Source organism: Cnephaeus nilssonii (genome assembly GCF_951640355.1).
Source record: "Cnephaeus nilssonii genome assembly, chromosome: 14".
Lineage (NCBI taxonomy): Eukaryota > Metazoa > Chordata > Mammalia > Chiroptera > Vespertilionidae > Cnephaeus > Cnephaeus nilssonii.
Window position 1 is genome coordinate 16089943 of NC_137085.1, and position 22501 is coordinate 16112443.

Below are 22501 nucleotides of genomic sequence, written 5' to 3' on the forward strand. Positions count from 1 at the left end.
ATCACTCCAGGCCGGACCTGTTCTCAGACACCATCTGAGTTGACCTTTCTTTTGTTCAAATGGGAACCAGAGGCCTGGAGGCTTGTCCAGGGTCAAATCATGGAAGAGCTGAGGCTTGAGAACTGATCTTCTCCTGATTCGCAGCCTCAGTCTCTTTCTCCCAGTGCCAGGGCCACACGTGTTTGTGGGTGACTTGGCATTAAGGAGTCGGCAGGAGGTACAGGTATGGCAATTGCTGGGCCCAGGGCCCGAAGGAAGGAAGGAAGGACCTGGGAGTGAAAGAGGGGGCCTCAGTCATGCTCTTCTCTCCTTTCTTCATCACCGGAAAGTCCCTCTTCTTTGGGTAGCTGGGCTCCGGAATCCTCAGCCTAAGAGGGAAGAGGGAACTAGCCAGCCCGCTTGCCTCTTTCCCCAGGCAGTTGCGCTGCTTCCTCCTGGGTTTGTGGAGTTCGCATGTGGACCGTGTTCATCCAACCTACAGTAAATAGCGGTGTTGTTGGGCAGCTGGGGGCCCAGAACACACAGGTGAGGGAGCTGGATAATCCATCCCTTACACCCCCCCCCCCCCGGGTGGGTCGTTATCAGGGACTCTGCATCTGATGCTGGAGGGAAGCCTGCAGCCTGTCCCAGTACCCGGGCCCTCCACCTGGCCCGCTCCCTCCCCGCGCTGCCCCGGCTTGCTCTTTCTCCCTGGGGCTGCAGGCTTGTGTCTCAGTGGAGCATGGGAGCAGCTCGGGTGGGGATGGAGACAGGGCTCCCCAGCAGCTCTCACTTCTCCACCTGTTATGGTTCCCACCCCACACCTAAGGATGCCTGGGAGCAAGCACAGGGCCTCTGAGCCCTCCTCCCAGGCCTTCCCCATTGCAAGGCCCACAGCACGGCTGGGTGTGCTGGGGAAACGCAGGGAGAAAACCTGACCAGGAGACTCAAGAGTGACCTCGGTGATCCCTGCCCCCTGCTACGACCAGTCTTTCCGGCTACCAGGAGAGCTGGATGCTGGGATTCTGTAAAGTAGGCAGGCAGATGTGAAACTGAGCACCGGCCCTGGCCAGCCCTAGAATATGAGTTAAATCTTTGAAAACTATGCCTCCTGATAATTGAACACCTACTATGTGCTTGGATAACACACACACACACACACACACACACACACACTCCTGTTCCAGGAGTTTTTTTTTGTGTGTGTGCATCATCCTATTGAATCTTACAACAACCCTCTGGGATAGTTCTTATTATCCCCATTTTATAGAGGAGAATGCTGAGGACCAGAGATTGAGAGTAAGTACCTGGTTTAGGCCCTAGACTCTAGGGCAGGCGTCCTCAAACTACGGCCCGCGGGCCACATGCAGGTGTTTTTGCCGTTTTGTTTTTTTACTTCAAAATAAGGTATGTGCAGTGTGCATAGGAATTTGTTCATAGATTTTTTTAAACTATAGTCCGGCCCTCCAACGGCCTGAGGGACAGTGAACTGGCCCCCTGTTTAAAAGGTTTGAGGACCCCTGCTCTAGGGTAACAGCCAGCAAACTCAGGTCTCCTGGACCTGGAGCCTGTGCCCTTCATTGCTGGTGGCGGAGGCGCAGGCAGAGCACGTGGCCTCAGAGGGCAGAGCTCAGACTTTCCTGTGGGATCTGTGTGAGGAGGCCAGGCTGGACCCCTCTTTTCCAGCCCCCTTTCTTCTCTGGACGGCAGGTGTGCGGGTCAGACCTGCAGCTTCTAGCCTCAGATATTCAGCTCTGCCCCTCAGCCTTGCGTGACCTCCACGTCGCACAGGGGCGCTGGGCCTCGGTTTCCTAGCTGCCAAATGGACACAATTCTGGCACCACCGGGCTCCGGAAAGCTCAAGCGCATCAGGTGAAAAATCGCCTTGGTGGCAATCATGGAATAATTAATAAAATGTCTTGGCTGGGGTCGGAGCAGAGGAAGTAAGTGGGTGGTGGCCGAGGTGACAGCCGGCTGGAGGGGTGGAGCCAAGGGAATGGGTAGGGAGGGGCGGGCCCGGCCGGCCAGAGCTCCCGCGGAACTGAGGCACGCGAGGTTCCGGCAGTTTGTATCTGGCCCCGCTGCAGCATGAGCCGTGAGTCCCGCCTTGGGGCCCCGGGAATCCTCTGTGCCTCCTGGGGGAGCCTTGAATGCCAGGCTCAGCCCTTCCCCTCTCTCTCCCTGCAGGATGGAGTCTTTTGATCTGGTTCCCACTGCTCCTGCTGCTGCTGCCCGCGGGCCCCGGGGAGCCCTCGCCTGGTAGGCACCCCCCCACCCCCACCCCCCTAGTCCCTGGCCTGGCCCCTCTTCCTCCTCTCCGCCCCAGCTGGTCCAGCTTCCCCTTTCTGCTCGTGGCGCCAGGAGGAGGAGGGGGGAGGGGGGCTTAGTCTGTGGATGGGATGGGGTTCTCTGAAGACCCCCGGGGAGTATGGCCTGGGCGGGGTGGGAGTGGGGGGGGGGGGCGCTACAGGGTTCGTTTGGGGGAAAAGGGCGGAATCTCGCGCCGGCTTGGGGAGGACTGGCTCTCCTCCAGCCCCCTCACCTGTGTGTTCTGGGCCCCCAGCTGCCCAACAAAACCGCTGTTTCCTGCGGGGGGCGGGGGGGGGGGGACCCTCTTTGGGAGGAAGCAGCGCAACTGCCTGGGGAGAGGCCAGCGGGCTGGCTAGTTCCCTTTCTCCAGCCTCTAACTTTCTGGGGACCCATCCGGATTGCTAGCCCCCGTGAGGACCTGGACACACCACTCCTCTGGGAAGAGGGAGTTGGAAATCCATGGACAGAGCTGGGTTCCTCCGTGAGGCTTAGGTCCTCTCCCATGAGGTCCCTCAGATAGGCGCCGCTACTCCCTCAGGCTCACAGTACTCCTGGGCTCGGGGTTTGACTTCTAGGCTCTTTGCAAGGTCTTTCCACAAATCTTTACCTCAGAAGACCTTCCCTCCTTTCATCAACCCAAAGAGGACGAGGAAAGTCAGATCCCGTAAAACCCTGCACCCCTAGCCACTACCATGCATGCAAGGTTCCAGGTGAAGGAATGCAGCTCCTCCCTCATGTTCCCCTCCCCCGACTTACTGCTTCTGTGCACGTGTGTGTGCACGTGTGTGTGTTCACACATGTGCGAGGCATGGGCATCTTTTCCTCCACTCCCCCACTATGAGGTCTGTCCCTCTCTGGGTCTCCATTTCCCATTTATAAATGGGGGTAACAGGATGGGAGCGGGGCCTGAGCTTTCTGCTCTGATGCTCCGGGACTCGGTGCTCAGAGGAGAGAGGAAGAGTATTTATGTGGACTGGGAATGAGACCAGGTTTCCTGGAGGAGGGGGTTCGAGTGGGTGGCATTGGGGGAAGCCAGGGAGAGGACGGAGGGGGCTCCAGGCAAGAGTCTGGCTAGTCTGTGGGAAGAACAGGAGGAAGAGCCACGTGGCCAGCTCTTCATAGCTGGCAAAGCCGGGCGGTGGGTGCTCACAATGGCCCCGGAGATGTGACAGCCCCCATCTACAGAAGGGCTCTGAGGCCCCGAGCGGTGCGCTCCTTTGTCTGAGACCGGGAGCAGAGACGGGTGACCAGGCTGCCCAGTGCCCAGTCTTTCAGCTCCTGGATCAGCCCAGGGCTCCATCTGAGGCCCCTTCCGCCCCATGCAGCACCCCGGGGTAACCAGGCTGTTCTGCCTGGCTTCACCTGCTCATTGAGGCCCAGTGAGCCATGGTCGATGTCGTTTGTTTTTGCCTTTTCTACTTATCTTTATATCATTATATGTTTAAACAGAATTTTTTGTTTTGTTTTCATTCCACAAATATTCCTGAAGGTTTGCTTTCTGCTGGTCTTTGGCTGGAGCCTGAGACACAGAACGGGGAGTAGCTCACCGCCTGGTGGGGGAGACAGAAATTCCATCAGGCTGCATCCACGGGGCCCAGGGGAGGGAGCAGTCACCTCTCAAGTGTGAGGAACCGAGGGAGGCTTCTTGGAGGCCGAAATGGGTGACCTGGACCTTGAGGAGGGGGCGAGTGGGGGGAAATACTGTGAGACTTTACTGTGAGACTGTGAGGGTCTCTCTGGTGGCCGTGCAGGAGCTGAGCCACAGGTCTGAACCGTGGGGGGCAGATGGGAGCAGAGGGAGCAGTGGAAGGCCTGGCTGCCAGAGGCCTTTGAGCACCAGGCCGTGGGCATGAGGATAATTGGGGGAGTGGGTTGGATGGATGAGTTGGGGGGTGAGACTGGATCAAGGAGAGAATGGGTGATGAGCTGGGTGCAGGAGCAGAGGTTTGGGCTGTACTTCCAAGTCAATGAATGAATTGAGGTCCTAGGTGCCTGGGCATCTGGCATGGGAATCCAAAGCCTGTGTTTGCCCCCAGAGGAACAGCAAAAGGCCCACAAGACGAGGCCTGCAGATGGACCTGGGGGCAGGTGTCAGGGAGAATGTTGCTTCTGCCTCTTGGGTGGTAGCAGGTAGAGTCCAGCACAGAGGGGGCAGGCTGTGCCAGGGGATCCTTAATGCTCAAGTTCATTGCCTCCAGCTCCTGGACTTGGCTTAGTGCTCTCTCCTTGGCTAGGAATAGGGCACGGCCTTGGTGTCAGGCAGAGGGCCCTGAGGTCAGCTAACCCTGACATATGGGGTGGGAACCCAGCCTATTCCAAGGCCTCCCTGCTACTCACGCAGGCGCCTGCTATCTGCAGCACCAGCCGGGTCTGTGGGCGGGGATGAGGCTTCCTCTCCAGTGGCCCTCCTCCAGCTGTGGGAGCAGCTGTCGGGCCTGGTGTGGTGGTGCCTGCCTCTGGCTGCCACCTTGTAGGGGCTGGAGCCTGGGTCTGGCTAGTAGGTCTTTTTTCCCCTCTGTGGCTGCCAAGCCCCTGGAGTTTCTCTAAATATTATTCTTAGGGGATTTCGTTCCAGCCTCTTGCTGCCTGGCGCCTCTGCATCCTGGAGAACTTGGTGTTTCCCGCTGTGTCGAGAGCTCTGATTCCTGGGCTAGGGGCACTTCCATGCCTGAATCCTCAGAAGGTTCTGAATCCAGGCTCTCCTGGACAGCCCTTGTCTGTGGGAATGTGTGCTGTACGGGCCTGCTGACCAAGCCCGCCCCTGGGATGGCTTAAAGACTCAGCGAGGGCAAGTTGCAAGGTTGTCTGCTGATGGGACTGGGCCAGAGAGAGGAGGGAATCACATCAATGGAGAGGGAGAGGCTGTCTCCACCCAAACCAGAGAAGAAGGGGGGATGTAAAGGGAGGTCTCTTCAGAGCTGGTCTGTTACATCCCCTTCGTGGGATACACAGAAAAATGAGGTCCAGAGGATGGAAACCTTCACTAAGGACACAGAGCCAGCAAAGAACATCTACTGCCTGGCACATCTTTTCCCAGCACCTCCTTGGCGCCTGGCCCTGTGCTGGGTGTGGGAACTCAAGACTCATCTCCGCGCCTGCATCTCCCCAGTTCCCTTTCTTGGTGGTTTATTATACAAGGTGTCCTCCACTGAGCCCGGGACGGGGCTGGCGTGAAAGCATGTGGGATTTAAGTTAGACTGAAGGAAGGCCTTCTTTAGCTCTGGTTGTGGCAGGGAATGGTGAGCTCTCAGGGGTGCTGATTTAATTCATTTAGGATTTTCAGGTCCACCTCAAAGGAAGGGTGACAACCTACCTCCCCTGGGATCATTCCCAGCCTAGGGATCAAAGTGACTCTCCCTCCCCCTCCCTTCCCCAAATCCAGGCCTGGAAACCTGTAGGAGGAGGAAGGAGGGGAGAGAAAGGGGTTCAAGTCTTGGCTCTGTGACCTTGAAGCAGTGGGGCTTGGGCAAGCTCATTCCTCATCTGTGCCATAGAGAGGTCTCACAGACGCCTCCCAGGGAGTGCTGGGCAGAGAAACTTGAGTGGTGACTACGCAAGGCTGTTAGAGGTCAGCTAGAGCCCTGGCCTCCCCAGCAGTGGTCAGGCTCACCCCTGGGAAAGCAGCTCCCACTTTCCTCTCTGTCCACCCTGAGCCCCAACAGCAGCTGCCGTGCTTGCTGGGGAGAACTTTTCCTACCCTGGGGCAGCTGGTGTTTGTGGAAAGACTGCGGAGGAGGAGGGAGGGAAAGTTGGACAGCCAGCCTTGTGGGGAGGAGCGCGGGTTCGGCACACGGCCTCTCCTGGCAGGAGAGGCATTTCTGCTCCTGCCGGGGCAGGACTCCGGGGCTGTGCAGGAAGTTTTCAAGCTAGATTCTGAGCCAGCGGCCCAGGGCTGGGAAGATGAGAGGTCTCTTTGGCCGAACTTGAGGTGGCCTGTTTCTTAGCTTCATTTTATTAATTCCACAAACATTTGTTGAGCTCTGGCCAGCACATCTGGATCCCTTGGGTGGCTGGATCTCTCCAGGACCCGGGTTGAGCTCCAGCTGTGTGCCTGGAGGAGAAAGTTGGGGGAGAGTGTGGGCTTATGGTGGAGAGCAGGCTGACTTGGAGCCTGGAGCCGGGAGGAGTTCCGTGTGGATATTCAGGGGAGGCTGAGTGCTGGGGGCAAGGTGTGGGCTCAGTCGGGAGGGTCAGGTAGACTTGGAGGGAATTTCAGGGAGGAGCAGCAGTCTGGTATAGGAAGAAGAGCTTTAGACTTTGGGACTAAGGGACAGGACCCCAGAGAATGAGCTGCAAGGACCTCTTGAGATCCCTTTGAGATCCCTACTGTGGGAGGGATAGGGAGACTGGGCTGCGGGGTGGTGTGAGGGCCTGTGTGTCCAGGTTGGGAGCTAGGCAGTGGCGCTCTGGGGCAGGTGAATTAGGCAGGTGAGCAGTGCCCTGAGCGGGAGGGATCAATGAGGAGAGTTCCAGATCCTCGAGCCTCCTTGGCATTTCTGGGCCCGTGGTTGTGGGAGGGGGAGGCTAGGTCCTGCCAGGTCCTTGCCCTGGGTCCTGCCGGCTGCCAGTCCGCCTGTGTCAGCCTGATAAGGCCTTTTGTTCAGCCTCCTTTCCTTTCCTTTCCATTGGCCCCTCCTTCCTACACCCCTGCAGGGGTCACAAAGATGCCATTGTAGGGGTTGTGGGGAGTTGCCTGGGTTTAAGCAAAATTATTTGCATGATTTTTATGATTTGCTTCTTGCTTGCTTGTGTGTGTGAGTGTGTGTGTGTGTGTGTGTGTGTGTGTGTGTGTGTGTGTATGTGATGGAAGGGGTGTTGGTGGTGGTGCTGGGGGCCCCTCTCAGAGGTGGGGGCGAGGAAGACCCTGCTGCCCAGGCCTCATGCTGTGAAGTGAGAAGGGGTCATGGCTTGCCCAGGGTCATGCCCTCTGATCACAGCACCCTGAGATGACTTCCCAGCCTTCCTTTGCCTCTTGACCCCCTATAATCAGTTTCATAAAGAAGAGAAGTTCCCCATAACATTGGCTCTGGGCCCAGATAAGGAAGTACTGCATGCTTGCAGGGGGAGCCTGGTGTTTCCTGCGGGAGGCCGGGGAAGGAGCCCCTACCAGGAGCAGGACCCTGGGTCTGTAGGAGGGCCCTCTCTACCTCTTGCTGAGCCTCTGTTTCCCTTGCTCAGCAGTGAATGAGCACTGAGCAAGTTCTAAGGAGCTCTGACTTTGCTCTTGTAGAATCACGGAGGCAGTGAAGATTGAGCCAGGGGGCTGTGCTCGGCGAGGCCTGTGTTAGACTCAAGGAGGGGCTTCCTGGTGGGGGTTTCTCCAGGAGGCAGGGGGCTGATGCCAGAGTGCTACTCACACTCTCAGTAGATTTTTCCAGCCTCCTGTCTCCTGTTCCCTTGGTCCTTGACCTACCTCAAGATCCTAGAGGGCAGACCCACCTCAAGATCCTAGAGGGCAGACCCACCTCCTCTCTCTGTCCCCCACCCACCCCCCACCATCAGGAATGGGAGCTGAGACAGCTGAGACTCCCCTCAAACCCATACTCTCTTTAGGGTTCTGGGAAACCTCTTTCCTTGGACTTGATTGCTGAGTCTGTGAGGTGGGCTGGAAGTGAAGGGATGGGCAGTTGGCCTGGTATGACTTGCTGGGTGACCCTCTTGGGTTTCCCTCTATCTGGCCTCAGTTTCCCCATCTGCAAGTGGACATTAGGATACCTGCTCTTCCTTCCCTTCTGCAAAAATAGGGGGCTGATGGGTGATCTCATCTTCCTAGTGTCCAGGTGCCCAGAGGTTGGGGGCTGGTTTGAGAGAGACCCCCATCCTTGTCCCTTTCCTCAATGCTGCAAACCCTGCCCTTAGGGCCGGGCACTGACTTGGCAGGAAGTGAATGTTCTAGAGGCTTGTGGCTTCAGGATCTTATCAGTTGTTTTCTAGCCTTTGATGTTACAGCCTGGGGCCTGGACTCTTTCCCTGCCCCTCCCCCCGCATTGGTGGCAGCAGGGAGGGAGGGGGGACTTCCGCTGGGGACCCTGATGGGGCCACACTGGAGATCAGAGCAGGGCCTAGAAGCAGCAGGGCTGAGTTTTTTTTTTTTTTGTTTGTTTGTTTTTTGCTCATAGATATGGGACAAAGAAGGTCCTTAGGAGAATATTGAAGTCCAGTGAGTTAGGACAGAACTGCCACCTGAGTCCATGCCTCTGGCCCCAATGAGAGGTCACCCAAGGATGGTCTCTGATCTCTGTTTCTCACCCACAGTGAACCCCTGTTGCTACTACCCATGCCAGCACCAGGGCATCTGTGTCCGCTTCGGCCTTGACCGCTACCAGTGTGACTGCACCCGGACGGGCTATTCTGGCCCCAACTGCACCATCCGTGAGCTGGGCCTCCAGCCCCAACTCCTTCTATCTCGGGCCCCTCCTGCTTCCCTAGGCTCATCCAGAGACTCCACTTCCTTCCCTCACCTCTGGCCATGGCCCATCTCTTTCCGTGCCTGGCTTTGATCTCTGACTCTCCCTGACCTCAGTCTTCACTCCCTGGTCTGGGCTCTGTGGCCAGTCCTCATTGCCCAGCCCCACCCTCACTCCCTAGCCCTGGCCCTGGCCTGTCCTCACACCTGGTTCTGGCTTTGTCATGTATCATCACTCCCATCCTTACCTCCACCCTGGATGTCCTGCCCTGTCCCATCCTGGCCCTGGTTCCCAGTTCCCAGTCCCGATCTCCCACACTGGCTATTTCTGGTCCTGCCTGGAGGGCAGGACTGAATGGCTCCCACTGCCCTTGCAGCTGATCTGTGGACCTGGCTCCGGAATTCATTGCGGCCCAGCCCCTCTTTCATCCACTTCCTGCTGACACACGGGCGCTGGATCTGGGAGTTTGTCAATGCCACCTTCATCCGTGACATGCTCATGCGCCTGGTACTCACAGGTGGGTGGGAGACAAGGTCCCCCTAATCTGGAGGAGCAAGAAATCCTGCCAGTTCTTGGAACTCTTGGCATCTGATAAGGGCAGTGGGTGGGGAGACTCTGAGATGCCAGATAAAACAAGTCCAACCTAAGAGAAAGCTGGGAAGGGGTGGGGCATGCCTGGGGGTGGGGACTGCCTTGTCACCATCATCTTTGCCCTTTACAGCGCGTTCCAACCTTATTCCCAGCCCCCCCACCTACAACATAGCACATGACTACATCAGCTGGGAGGCCTTCTTCAACTTGACCTATTACACTCGTGTTCTGCCCTCCGTGCCCCAAGACTGCCCCACACCCATGGGGACCAAAGGTAATGGAGGTGGGGCTAGGGGGCTGGGGATCACAGGAGATGCTCAGTTCTCCTCTCTGGGAAAAAGCGATTGCACAGATAGGTGGACCAAGGCAAGACATATGACATATTGAGAAGCAGGGCCCACGACAGGGAAGGGTGGTAGAGGGGGTCTTGCCTGAGGTCACCAGAGAGTCAGTGGCAAAGTCAGACCAGTGCTTCCGTGTTTCCAGGTTGCCTCTTTGCCTGAACCTTGTCTACTGAATGGGTGGGATCCGGCTGGGATGGGAGTGACTTAAAGTTAAAATGTAGGAGGGAAGTAATAATGTGCTTTGTAGTTGGTTCTTCACTAATGTAAATAGCTTTACATGCTTCATTAGTGCAGTTTACATATAAGGTCAGATAGTCTTTCCTTAGTTGCCCAAACCCCACTCAGTCTCACTGGCAGGGGTCTTTCTTGACTGTCCAAACACCTGAGAGTTTACCCAGCTCAGAGCCATCATTTCAGCTTCAAGGACAGAGAGGACCAGAGGCATCAGTCTGCCACTGCCATCACTTCAGTTCCCACCACATGGTGTCGCTGTGGAGCCTTGATCCTGGGTTGAGTGCAGGCCCAGGGCTGTGTGCTTCCCTGGTTCAAACAGGCAAACCTATAGGTGTTCTTACTTGGGCCTCAAGAGCACTATGCTGATGGTTTACATTCATGTGTAGCTACTCTTCCCAAAGCACAACCATTCTGCCAGAATAGCTGGGTCTCGCAGAGCTTCTGGAGCCTGCCAACACTTTGCTAGGACCTGTCCAAGTTCCCTTTTGTGGGGAGTTCCCTTCAGGGTGCTATCTACCCTTTCCTGCTAAAGGAAACCAGTCAGCCATTTCCATTCAAAGAGCTAGTCTACTGGTCTTTAACTGTCAACCCTGGGCCTCACATGAGGTGACATGAAAGGACGCCTTTACCAAAACACAAACATTTAATTATTTTCTGCAAATGCATTGGGCACTGACTCATCTAACACTGACATAATATGGAAGGACCCTTAACACTTATTCTCACAATGACAGACACCTGCTTCAAGGTGACTGTTGTCTTTACCCCAGACATAGAAAGACTGGCATCGTTTAAAATAGGTTGGCAAACTCTAGTCTGCAGGCCAAACCCGGCCCAATCTCCGTTTTGTAAATAAAGCTTTACTGGAGCACAGTCACACTCATTAAGAATGGTGTATGGCTGGTTTCCTGCTACAAAAGTGAAGCTGAGCAGATGGGACAGAGACCATATGTTGGCAAAGCCTCACGTATTGGCTATCTTGACTTTTACAGAAAAAGTTCGCTGACCCTTTATTTAAAAGTTCTCACCTCACCGGTTCTCTGTCATGCTTACATTACTTCATGCACTTCTCCAACCCGCTGCATAAGAAAGGTTTCATTTGTCCTATTTTAGAGATGAGGAAGTTGAAGCTCAGAGGGATGACATGACTTATCTGTGTTCACACGCTTTGTGAATGTTATGGCCAGTTTCATACACAGACTACCCTGCTCCAGGGCTGGGGAATCCAAGTTCTTTTTTTTCTTTTTTTTTTTTTCTTTTTTTTCCTTTTCCTTCTTCTTTCTTTTTGGTTAACTTTTTCAAAGTTGCCAACATACACGAAAGTTGAGAGGAAAGGAAAATGACTTATGTATCCATCTTCCAGTTTTAAGGCTTGTGCACAATTTGCCAGTCTTATTTTATCTATCCTCTTTCACCTTTTTTTATGGAGTATTTAAAAGCAAATTCCAGATATCCTGCCACTTCACCCAGATATACTTCTAGGGTCTTTTGGTAGAGAAAGTGCAAGGGGCCATCTGGTGGGAGGGAGGTGGTCCTCTGAGGCCGCTCTGGGCTTCCTGCATGGACCAACTTGGTCTGGTGAGCCCCGAGGCCCTGGAGGAGATGCAGGGAGGCGGCAGTGACTGCTCTTTTTTTTACCTCCCCAACCAGGGAAGCAGCAGCTGCCAGATCCCCAGCTCCTGAGCCGTCGCTTCCTGCTCAGGAAGAAGTTCATACCTGACCCCCAAGGTGCCAACCTCATGTTTGCCTTCTTCGCACAACACTTCACCCACCAGTTCTTCAAAACTGCTGGCAAGATGGGTCCTGGCTTCACCAAGGCCTTGGGCCATGGGGTAAGTACCCAGGAGGGGCTTAGGGCTTCTCTGGGCCTAATTTGGCATGTGCTGTTGTCACTGGTGGGGCAGGACCACCTGATGATCTGATTGGGCCCTCTCTCTGTCCTCAGGTAGACCTTGGCCACATTTATGGGGACAATCTGGACCGTCAGTATCAGCTGCGGCTCTTTAAGGATGGGAAACTCAAGTACCAGGTAGCTATGGACATAGGGATGGAGCTTTGGGAAGGGCCTTCCACCAAGGTCTTCCCTGGCAGAGGCTGCTGGGGACCCGGGTGGTGTTCTGAGAGGGCCAGCTTCAGGAGCTGGAGGTGTGTGAGAGGAGGAGAGACAATAGACCCCAGAGAAGGTGCCAGGCCCGAGATGCAGACAAGGAACAGAAATGGCCCCTCATGTTTCCTGGGAGATAGATTTTAGGGCTCAACAGGAGATGGGCATTTCCAGTTTACCTTTGTTCATTTACTTTCCCCACCATATTAATTGGGCACTGTGAGGTGCCTGGCACAGGTTAGGGAGCAGTGACCATGATAATTTGGGGTCCTACCCTCCAGGAACTCACAGCCAATCAGAGGCCACAGACATAACACTAGGATTCTCGTTCCACAAAGTCATTTTGTCTGAAGAGTTTTAGCACTGTCCAATAGAAATATGATGTGAACCACAGATGTAATTAAAACTTGTCTAGTGGCCACATTAAAAGAGGTAAAGAGAAACATGAAATTGATCTTAATAATATGTTTCATCTAACCCATATATATCTAGAATGTTATCATTTCAACATGTAATCAGAACCAAAGTTATTAACAAAATATCTCACATTCTTTTTTTAATGCTAGATCTCAGAAATCTGATCTATATTTTATACTTACAGCACATCTTAATTTGGCTGCCAAATTTTCATTGGGGATATCTGATCTGTATTTAGATTTCATAAAATTTAGAGTTGAAATTTACAGTAGATTTATTTGCCCCAGTTGTCTTAAGTGCACTTAAAGATTTCCCAATAGCTGAAGTATCCGCTTCAAAATTTAAATAGAAATTAAGTAAAATAAATAATTCACATTCATATTTTCATTCACACCAGCCACATTTCTAGTGCTCCACAGCTACGCATGAACGTCTAAACAAATGAAAACCTAAATAAAAGGTCCAGGGCTGAATCTTTAGGGCTAAAAACAGTCCTTGGCACATAGTAGGTCCTTGGTGTGTATTTACTGAATGAATGAAGAAACTGCCACCAGGGAGAAGCCACGAGAGTGGTCACAGGATGGGGAAGTCTTCCCTGGGAATGACACATAAACCAAGAGTTGCATGAAGTTTGAGGAGGAGTTCGGGAGGTTAAGAAGGAAAAGGGCCTTCATGGGTGGCATGTGCCAAGGCGTAGGGAGAGGGGGTAGTGGGGGGGAAGCAGCCTGAGTGACTTGAAGGGAGTGGAATAAGGAAGGTGCTCCTGGACACCTGAATGATGGGGATGGGGATGGAGATGTCTGCAGGGCTGTGTTAAGGATTTCTGATGTTTTTCCTAAGAGCAGAGAGAGAACTTGGAAGGGGTTTAAGGGTGTGATATGAGATGTGGGTTTTTAAAGGATTGTTCAGTCTACAATGCTGAGAATGGGCTTCGTGGGGGCAGGAGGAAGAGTAAGGAGCCACTTTGAGTAAGGAGTCAGGGTGGGTTGGAAGCTGATGGTGGTAATGGGGATAGGGAGAAAGGGACCCATTTTAAGAGAGATTTAGGCAGTGGAATCAACAAGTCTTGGTTAGGGAGGGTGGGAAGGTACCCTGTGTGATACGCAGCTGTAAGCAGGAGTGGGAGGGAGTCAGATGTGGTAGGTGCAGGCGCCCTGCCCCATCCCCAGGTTGCCAGGTGGCCCCATCCTGCAGATGCTGGGCGGAGAGATGTACCCGCCATCGGTGGAAGAGGCGCCTGTGTTGATGCACTACCCAAAGGGCATTCCGCCCAAGAGCCAGATGGCTGTGGGCCAGGAGGTGTTTGGACTGCTTCCCGGGCTCATGCTTTATGCCACGCTCTGGCTGCGCGAACACAACCGCGTGTGTGACCTGCTGAAGGCTGAGCACCCCACCTGGGGAGATGAGCAGCTCTTCCAGACGGCCCGCCTCATCCTTATAGGTGAGGACCCTGAACCAGCCCTGTCCTGGAAGGTCATGCCCTCCGTTCTGAGAAGCAGGGGGTGGCGGGCTTGGGGACATCTATGAGACTTGGAGCAGGCCCATTCCCCTTTGTGAGCCTCAGTTTCCAATTGTGGACATTGGGGACAATGATGATTGTAAGGACTTGTTGAGATGATGAATGAGAAAGCACTCAACACATAGTAGGCCTTCAAAAAATGGCTGTGATGGTTGATATTAACTGGGTGACTCGCAGCTAATTTCATTACCCATCCCAAGTCTCAGTTTCCCAGTGTACTGCACAGAATGACATCCCTAGCATGTGCAGGGCAAACCCCAGCTCTCTGGCCTTCAGAAATCCTCATGTTTCCTGCCCTGCATGTGTCTGCCTTCCTGGAGTTTGGTAGCTTCTAGATGACTCAGGGACAGGATATTTTTGTGTCTCCTAAGGGGGCGAGTCTGCAGCCTAAAATGTCAGATGGCTTCCTGCCTGGGAGCTTGGCCTCTGACACCCCATCCAGATCTTATTTACTCTGAGTCACCAGTAAGCCCCTTCCCCCACCTCTGGGCACCCCTGGGGAGGGCTGGTCCAAATTATAGTTCCTGATTCACTGGAGCCTGGAAGAGCCGGGCAACAGGAATAGATAAAGACTAAAGAAGAAGAAGGGCTGGTTCTGAAGTTACAGCATTGCAGAAACCTTGACCAGAGAGGGCAAGTCTGTGGCTGGAGGCTGCCCAGCATCTCACTGGTGATAAAGCTGTGACCAAAGGTGACGAAGCCGTATATCCAGTGCTTCATTTAACATTCCCCGACTGCCTATGCACCAGATATGATAACTTTTCTGGTGAAAATTAAGATTCAGAGAGGTCAAGTGAATTCCCCAAGAACACTTGGCAGAAGACTTGAACCAGGTCTGGCTGCCACCAAGGTTTATGCTATTTCCACCACTTCCCAGGGGCAGCTCGTTCCTGAGTGGGGAGGGGATGCAAACCTTAGTCTGGTCTTTTGTGAATGTGCGAGTATGGGGAGGGCATTCTCCCCTCACACCTACACTTGGGTGGGCCTTCGTGTATTGACACTCCCTGTGATGCCAGGCCCTGTGCCAAGCAGTTTAGATGCTTTTATTCCCTACTCCTTCCAACAACCCTATGACCATTATTGTACTGATATTATTATAATACACATTTCACAGACAAGGAAAGTCAAGTTCAGAGAGATTAGGTAACTGGGCCCAAGCACAAGTGGCTAGAAGGAGGCCAGGATTTGGACCCAGGTCAGCTGATTGCAAATCCAGCGGGTCCGGATCAATTTGCTAAAAGCCCATTTGTCTAATGGCTGATTGGGCAAAATACCTGTTTCTTTTAATATCTAGGTGACCAGTTTTCATTTTGTTATGGGATGTTCAATTTGTTTCTTCCCTGGCTCTTTGCTTTGTAGCTTGTTTCTGAGGGAGCAGAGGAAAATCTATGCATAAGAATTCTGATATATAACATGTAAGAAATATATTTGGGACTAGATTCACCTTCTGTCTTCAGTGTCACTCTCTTGCTGCTGCAGCTGCTTTTAGGGGGGTTTCTTCCAACCCCACCCCCCGCCTTACACACACTCCGAGAGCCCTCACTAAGTTGGCCTCCACTTTCCCATCTTTTGTGGCCTCTCCAACTTCTTTTTTCTTTTCTTTTCTTTTTATTGATTTCAGAGAGAAAGGGAGAGAGAGATAGAAACATCAATGATGAGAGAGAATCACTGGTTGGCTGCCTCCTACTGGGAATTGAGCCTTTAACCTGGGCATGTGCCCTGACTGGGAATTGAACCCAGGACCACTTGGTCCATGGGACGATGCTCAATCCACTGAGCCACCACAGCCGGGCTTCAAATTCTTTTAATGGGCTGTGGGAGGGTGGTCAGCCAGGGCTCACAGAATCCGTTCTCAAACACTTTCTTTGCATGTCCTGGTTAGCTGGGCCATAACCTCCCTTTGGAATGTAGGAGCTGCCCCCTCCCCAAAAGACAAGTGTCTGTAGCCAAATAAAGCAAAACAACAACAGCAATAAAGATGCACAAAGCAAGCCCCGTTTATGAACTGGCCTGCTGCTTCCCAAGCGGGGCTATATCCTGTGCTCTGCTGACTCTGCTCGCAGGGGAGACCATCAAGATCGTCATCGAGGAGTACGTGCAGCAGCTGAGCGGCTACTTCCTGCAGCTCAAGTTCGACCCAGAGCTGCTGTTCAGCTCCCAGTTCCAGTACCAGAATCGCATTGCCTTGGAGTTCAACCATCTCTACCACTGGCACCCGCTCATGCCCGACTCCTTCACGGTGGGCTCCCAGGACTACAGCTACGAGCAGTTCCTGTTCAACACCACCATACTGGTGAACCATGGGGTGGAGGCCCTGGTGGACGCCTTCTCTCGCCAGAGCGCTGGCCGGGTAAGCTTTGGAGGAGCCTTGGTGAGGGTGGGTGGGCTCTGGGATCCAGAAGACCTGGATCCAAATCCAGGTTTTCTTTTCTGCAGAATGGGGACAGTGCCACTCCTGCAGAGTGGCTGTGAGCATGCCTTCATTCATTCTCTTGTTCTTTTGTCCGTTTGGCGATGCCAGGCATTGCCCCAGCTGCTGGGGACACAGTGGTGACTAAGATCAGTGTGGTTCTTGGGTGCTTGTCCTTTTGGTGCTCATATTTTAGAAAGGAACAGTAGTCGTATGACAGCTGACATCGTTTGTGCACTATTGCATGTTAGACCCTGTACCAAATGCTTCTCTGATGTGAATTTTAAAAGAGGAGCATGTTAGAAACCACAGTCCACAAAACTCCACAAAGCCCACAGTGTGTTGGGACCTCGGAGAGGGGCTTCTGAGCCAGACGTGAGGACTGTGGACGAGGAAGTGTTGTTTGAGCAGAGATTGGCTGCACAGGGATTGCCCAGGGAATGGCAGGGATGATTGCATTCCAGATGGAGGGGACAGCATGGCAAAGGCCCCGAGGTCAGAGGGCATGGCAATTTGAGGACCAGGAGGACATTCAGGGTATGGTCATATATGTGAAGGTTCCTGTACCTACTAGGTCTTTATTACATCATAGGCCTCTGTTATAGGTTGAATGTCTTCCCCACCAATTTACATGTTGAAAGTCCTATCCCCCCAATATCTCTGTCCTAATCCCCAGCGACTGTATTTGGAGATAGGGTCTTTAAAGGGGAAATTAAGGTTAAATTGGGGTCATTGGGTGGGCCCTGGTCTGACTGGTGTTCTGATAAGAAGAGATTAGGATATAGACATGCACAGAGGGAAGACATAGTGAGAAGATGGCCATCTATGAGCCTCAGAATGAAACCAACCCTGCTGACACCTTGATCTTGGACTTGTAGCCTCAAGAATTGTGAGGAAATAAATTTCTGTTGTTTAGGCTACCCAGTAGGTGGTACTTTGTTATGGCTTCCCTAGCAAATTAATATAGCCCTGTGCCCTGAATTCCTAACCAACCCCCTCCTCGATCTCCTTGTGCCCACGCTTGGAAGCTCCAAGGTCCTTCATCTTAGCTCCCCTCATCTCCTGTTTGTCTCTAATCCTTGTCCCTAAGCCCCAATATGAAGTTGTGGCACCATATAGATTTAGGTTTCCTCCTGGCAATTTGACTGAAATTAGCATATGCTGCCATCAGTGGGCAGCTGCTGGCTGCTTTATGGCCTCTCTCCAGAGACAATAGCTTTTGTGTGTAGCTGCATGGTTTCTGAAGAAACTTTGAGGCATGACCATGATAATGCATGTGAAAGCCCTGTTGTTTTCTGGCACAAGGCAGAAGGGCAATGGAAGTGTGTTGACTCCCAGGATATTAAGGAGAGTATGAGAAGTGATAAAACAGGGCTTCCCCTGATAATCACCACACATGGCTACCATCTTGGGGTCAGGATGTGACCGACACTGTGATAACTGCTTTGCATACTTTATCTGGCTTATTTCACAACCATATCAGGTGGATGCTCTTACCTTCCCCATTTTTGCATAGGAGGAAACAGAGACTTGGCTTCCGTAACTTGCCCAAGGTCCCTGTGTTAGTTTCCTGTAGCCGCAAAAGGACCACAAACTAGGTGGCTTTAAACAGCAGAAATTTATTCTTTACTAGTTCAGGAGGCTAGAAGTCCAAAATCAAGGTGTCAGCTGAGCCATGCTCTCTCTGAAGGTTCCAAGGGAGAACCTATTTCATGCCTTTCTCTCTGCTCCTGGCAGTTTCCAGCAATTCTTGGTGTTCTTTGGTTTGTAGAAGCATCATTTCATCATGGTGTTCTCCCTGTGTCTCTGGTTTTTCTTTTTATCAGGACATCAGATGTTGGATTAGGGCCCACCCCACTAGAGTATGACCTCTAATCACATCTATTTCCAAATAAGGTCACATTCATCAGTTCTGGGGGTTAGGACTTCAACATATCTTTTTTTTGGGGGGGGGGGGCGCACAATTCAACCACAACAGCCCCACAGTTTGTAAATGGTCAAGCTGAGATCGCCACCAGCCTCTGCTAGCTTTGCTCCAACTTGTATGATTTCACCCAAATATGTGTTTCCTCATTCCCAGTCAATTATACTTGTTCGACCCAAACAGAACCTTCCTTAATAGGATGTTGGGGTTTCCCAGCTAAATTGAAATGGTTGGGGAATGGTGTGGCTGGTGAGTTACTACGGTGGTCCTCCTGGCTCATCCCACAGTTCGAGATGGGGAAGATGGGTAGCTTATCCCTAGTGTAGACTCCCAGGGGGTCCCTGAGAAAGCATGGCAGTGGCAGACCTAGCATCAGGCTGCTGGCACGGTGAGGGCTAGGTTGAGCCATACTCTCTGTCCCAGCTCAGGAAGGACTCCTGACCTGAAGTTCTTTTCCAGGGCAATGTGGCCAGGCTCTCAGACCACGGCTGTATTTATCTCTTGGCAGATTGGTGGGGGTAGGAACATAGACCACCACATCCTGCACGTGGCCATGGAAGTCATCAAGGAATCTCGAGAGCTGCGGCTGCAGCCTTTCAATGAGTACCGCAAGAGGTTTGGCATGAAGGCCTACACCTCTTTCCAGGAGTTCACAGGTGAGAAGCTGCTTCCTGGATACGGTCCATGGCCTCAATGAACTTGCACTGAAGTGTGGGAGACATTGAGGAAGCAGAATGGGCCAATACATGTGGCCAGGACTGTGACTGGGATTACAGGGGTTTGGGATGGTAAATACCCTTCTAGAGGAGAGAAGGTAGCTTTTGAGCTGGGTTTGAAGGATAAATAGGGATATTCTGGGTAAAGAGTAGAGGGAACAGCATTCTAGGTAAAGGAACAGAGAGTACAAAAGCACAGAGGTCATAAAAAACCAGTCTACTATGGAGAATAGTTGTAGTTGTGGCTGGACAAGGAGCTTATGTGGGAGTAGGGTAGAGGTAGTGATAGGAGGTTGGGGCCAAGTTGTATAGAATCTTGGATTTTGTGCTAAAGATTTTGGGTTTTATTCTGTCTAGTTGATCTTAAATACCCATTTATGGACCAGCTACCTAAGGATCACTTATAAAACTGATTAAAAATACTGAACTCTAGATATCTATTCCAGAGATTCTGATTCAGGAGGCCTGGATGGTGCCCAAGACTCTGTGTGTGTGTGTGTGTGTGTGTGTGTGTGTGTGTGTGTGTGTTATTGTTATTACTGAACCCCAGCTGTTGAGCAGCCTTTGTCACAGACAATGGGAAGCCAATGAAGGGTTTTGACGAGAGTGTAACATGACCTACCCTTAGCTGTGTACTAGTGCCTTATGGGAGGGTGGATTTGAGGAAACAGGTAGGAAAGTTCAATGTGTGTCTCCTGTGACAGTCCATAGAGGCAGAAATAGCTCTATCGCTCAATCTCTGTGTGAGGTTGGACTAGTTAAATTACGTCTCTGAACTCTAGTAGAATTCAGGCTCTTAGACCAGGATAAGGCCTTAAAACCTGCCTATGAAGGAAACAAAATGGGTAGCTTCTCCCTATTGTAATGATCAGGTAATTAGGGCACAGAGAAGTGGGATGAGTTGCTCAAGGTCATGTGCTGTTTGGTGGTAGAACCTTGATTCTGTCTGTAGCAAATTCCTTCCCTAGACGCAGTCCTGGAGAAGGGCCAGTCAGTCATTTGTCATTCTAGAATACTGAATTCCTGGTTAACCATCCGGAATGTTAGAAGTGGTTCTCATTGACATGCCTGAAAACTGGGTTCCTGTTCGACAACCTAGAATGCCAGATTTTAGGGCATGTGCTCAATTGCTCAAGCTGTTTTCTGAAGTCCATTATTTTCCCCAGAGAAAGGTGGACCTAGAAGGTTTCCTCCCCAGATTAATCTCAATGGATGGCACAGTGATTCTGACTCCAGCTTCTTCCCCTTGTAGGAGAAAAGGAGATGGCAGCTGAATTGGAGGAGCTATATGGAGACATTGATGCCTTGGAGTTCTACCCGGGACTGCTTCTTGAGAAGTGCCATCCAAACTCCATCTTTGGGGAGAGTATGATAGAAATTGGGGCTCCCTTTTCCCTCAAGGGCCTCTTAGGGAATGCCATCTGTTCTCCTGAGTACTGGAAGTCAAGCACGTTTGGTGGTGAAATGGGCTTCAACATTGTTAAGACGGCCACACTGAAGAAGCTGGTTTGCCTCAACACCAAGACTTGTCCCTATGTTTCCTTCCACGTACCTGACCCTCTCCAGGATAATGAGCCTGGTGTGGAGCGGCCATCCACAGAGCTCTGAGGGCAGCAGCATTCTGGAGGACAGGGCTTTTTGCTTGCCTTCCAGAGTGCTGATGCCAAGGTGAATAGTCTTAAACATTTGGTTTCTAGATTGGCATCAAGAATATCGGAGTTGCAATGTAGAATTCTGTGTCTTTCACCTGTTATGTGGAATGTTGTGGTCTTGTCATTCTAGAATACTGAATTCCTGGTTAACCATCCAGAATGTTAGAAGTGGTTCTCATTGGCATGCCTGAAAACTGGGTTCCTGGTTGACAACCTAGAATGCCAGATTTATGGTTGATATGGAATATAGGCATTATAAAATTCAGAGTTCCTGATGAAATAATACAGAAAGTTAGAGGATTCCTATTTTGCATTCTAGACTTCTGATTGGCGATTCAAAATGTTGTTGATCTGGTTGCTGATACAAAATACTGGTTGGTATGTCAGATCAGTCTTGGTCTCAATGTCTACAATGTTGATTTTCCTGTTCAGGGAGATATCTATAGAGCAGGAGAATAGAATGTCTAACAAGAATGCATTGCCTGAATCTGTGCCTGTATGAAGGGGGCAAAGAGGTGAGTGCTCTTTTGGGGACTCCAACTTAGACTCTGGTCTGAGGATATAGAAAGAACAGGTGAGCTTTTTTCCAGGCCACTGGTCAGAAGCCACCAGAGCTCTGTATCCATCCAGGTCTTGACTCATGGCAGCTGTTCCCCATGAAGTGAATAAAATTCTTTTTCCAATTGCCTGTTATGCATCTCTTTTGATCCCATCCCCCAAAGCAGAGGCAGCACTGAAATGACCTTTCTTCTAGCCACTCGCCAGATGTGCTCGAGGTTGCAGCTTGGGACTTTCCCCTGGGATCGCTGGGGCATGTCACTGCCTGGATCTCCCACCATCCATGCTTCATTTACCCCATGAGTTAGGCATCACCTCCTCCAGGCTGTTCTAAAACACTCAACTCCCCAGCTCCCACCGTCTGATGAAAACAGTCTCCTCCCTTATAGAGCGTACAAAAGAGATGAGGGCAGCTGAGGAGGAGAGTGCTTACAATTGTACACAGTTAATCCTTATGAAGGAGATGGGATAAAAATCCTGTCCATTTCAAAACTGAGGAAACTGGGACTCAGGGTGGTCACGTGACATGCCCCCAAAGGGACCAGAGCCAGGTTGGGACAGCCATTCAGCTTCTTCTTGCTTCCTGGTTTGACTCAGTTCCAGGCTTAATCTCATCTGTCTAGCTCAGGGTTAAAGGCAGAAGGTGGGGTGCAGCCTCCCAATTACTTGGTGCTATTTGTTCGTTCACAAGTATTTATTTTCTTAACTGCTTACTGCATGCCAGTTATTGTCACAGGCTACTGAGTGATGAAGACAGACAAGGCTTGTGCTGGCATAAAGCTCACATGCCAGTGAGGGTAGAGCAGACGAGAAATAAGTGTGATTTCCCTTCTAACTCATTCTGCTCTGCCCTCCACTGCTTGGCCCCTGAGCACATATACCATTTTCAAAGCCACATAGACCCCCTTAACCAGCAAAGAGAGGAGAGGTCAGAAGCATAAAGTAAAATGTTGAGAAAGGTCCTTCATACTCTGTACTTTGGACTTTAGGGATCCTGGAGGAGAACAATGGCCCAGAAACAATGGGAGGAATGGGGTCCAAGCTGAGGGTCCCTGGGGCTGGGCCTCCTGCCTATGGTCCAGAAAGCCTTTGTTTCTCTTTTGTTGGCTGGAGCTGCCTCCATTCCCCCTGGCCCTGTTGAATGCAGAGAATGCAGTCCTTCCCTGCCCCCACAGTTGCTCAGCTCTGGAAGGATCCCTTAGGTGCTGGAAAGTGGGCATGAAGTGCTGTGTCTCATCTTACTTGCCTGTATCTATTTTCCCTCTTCTGCTAATACCCCTACTTTGCCTGAGAACCCACCCCTCTTGTTAATTTCAGTCTTGGTGACTCCATCAGT

General features: G+C 51.8%; 1 protein-coding gene across 1 annotated transcript; it reads left to right on the forward strand.

Annotated features, from left to right (window-relative positions):
* Positions 1 to 2011: 2011 nt before the first annotated feature.
* PTGS1 (prostaglandin-endoperoxide synthase 1) lies at positions 2012 to 21279 on the forward strand. The gene is made up of 11 exons (XM_079790444.1): positions 2012 to 2074; positions 2167 to 2238; positions 8545 to 8661; positions 9073 to 9213; positions 9418 to 9561; positions 11516 to 11697; positions 11811 to 11894; positions 13581 to 13827; positions 15969 to 16255; positions 18748 to 18895; positions 20208 to 21279. The coding sequence occupies exons 1-11, from the start codon at positions 2068 to 2070 to the stop codon at positions 20561 to 20563; spliced, it is 1785 nt and encodes a 594-aa protein (XP_079646570.1). The 5' UTR covers positions 2012 to 2067; the 3' UTR covers positions 20564 to 21279.
* The last annotated feature ends 1222 nt before the right edge of the window (positions 21280 to 22501 follow it).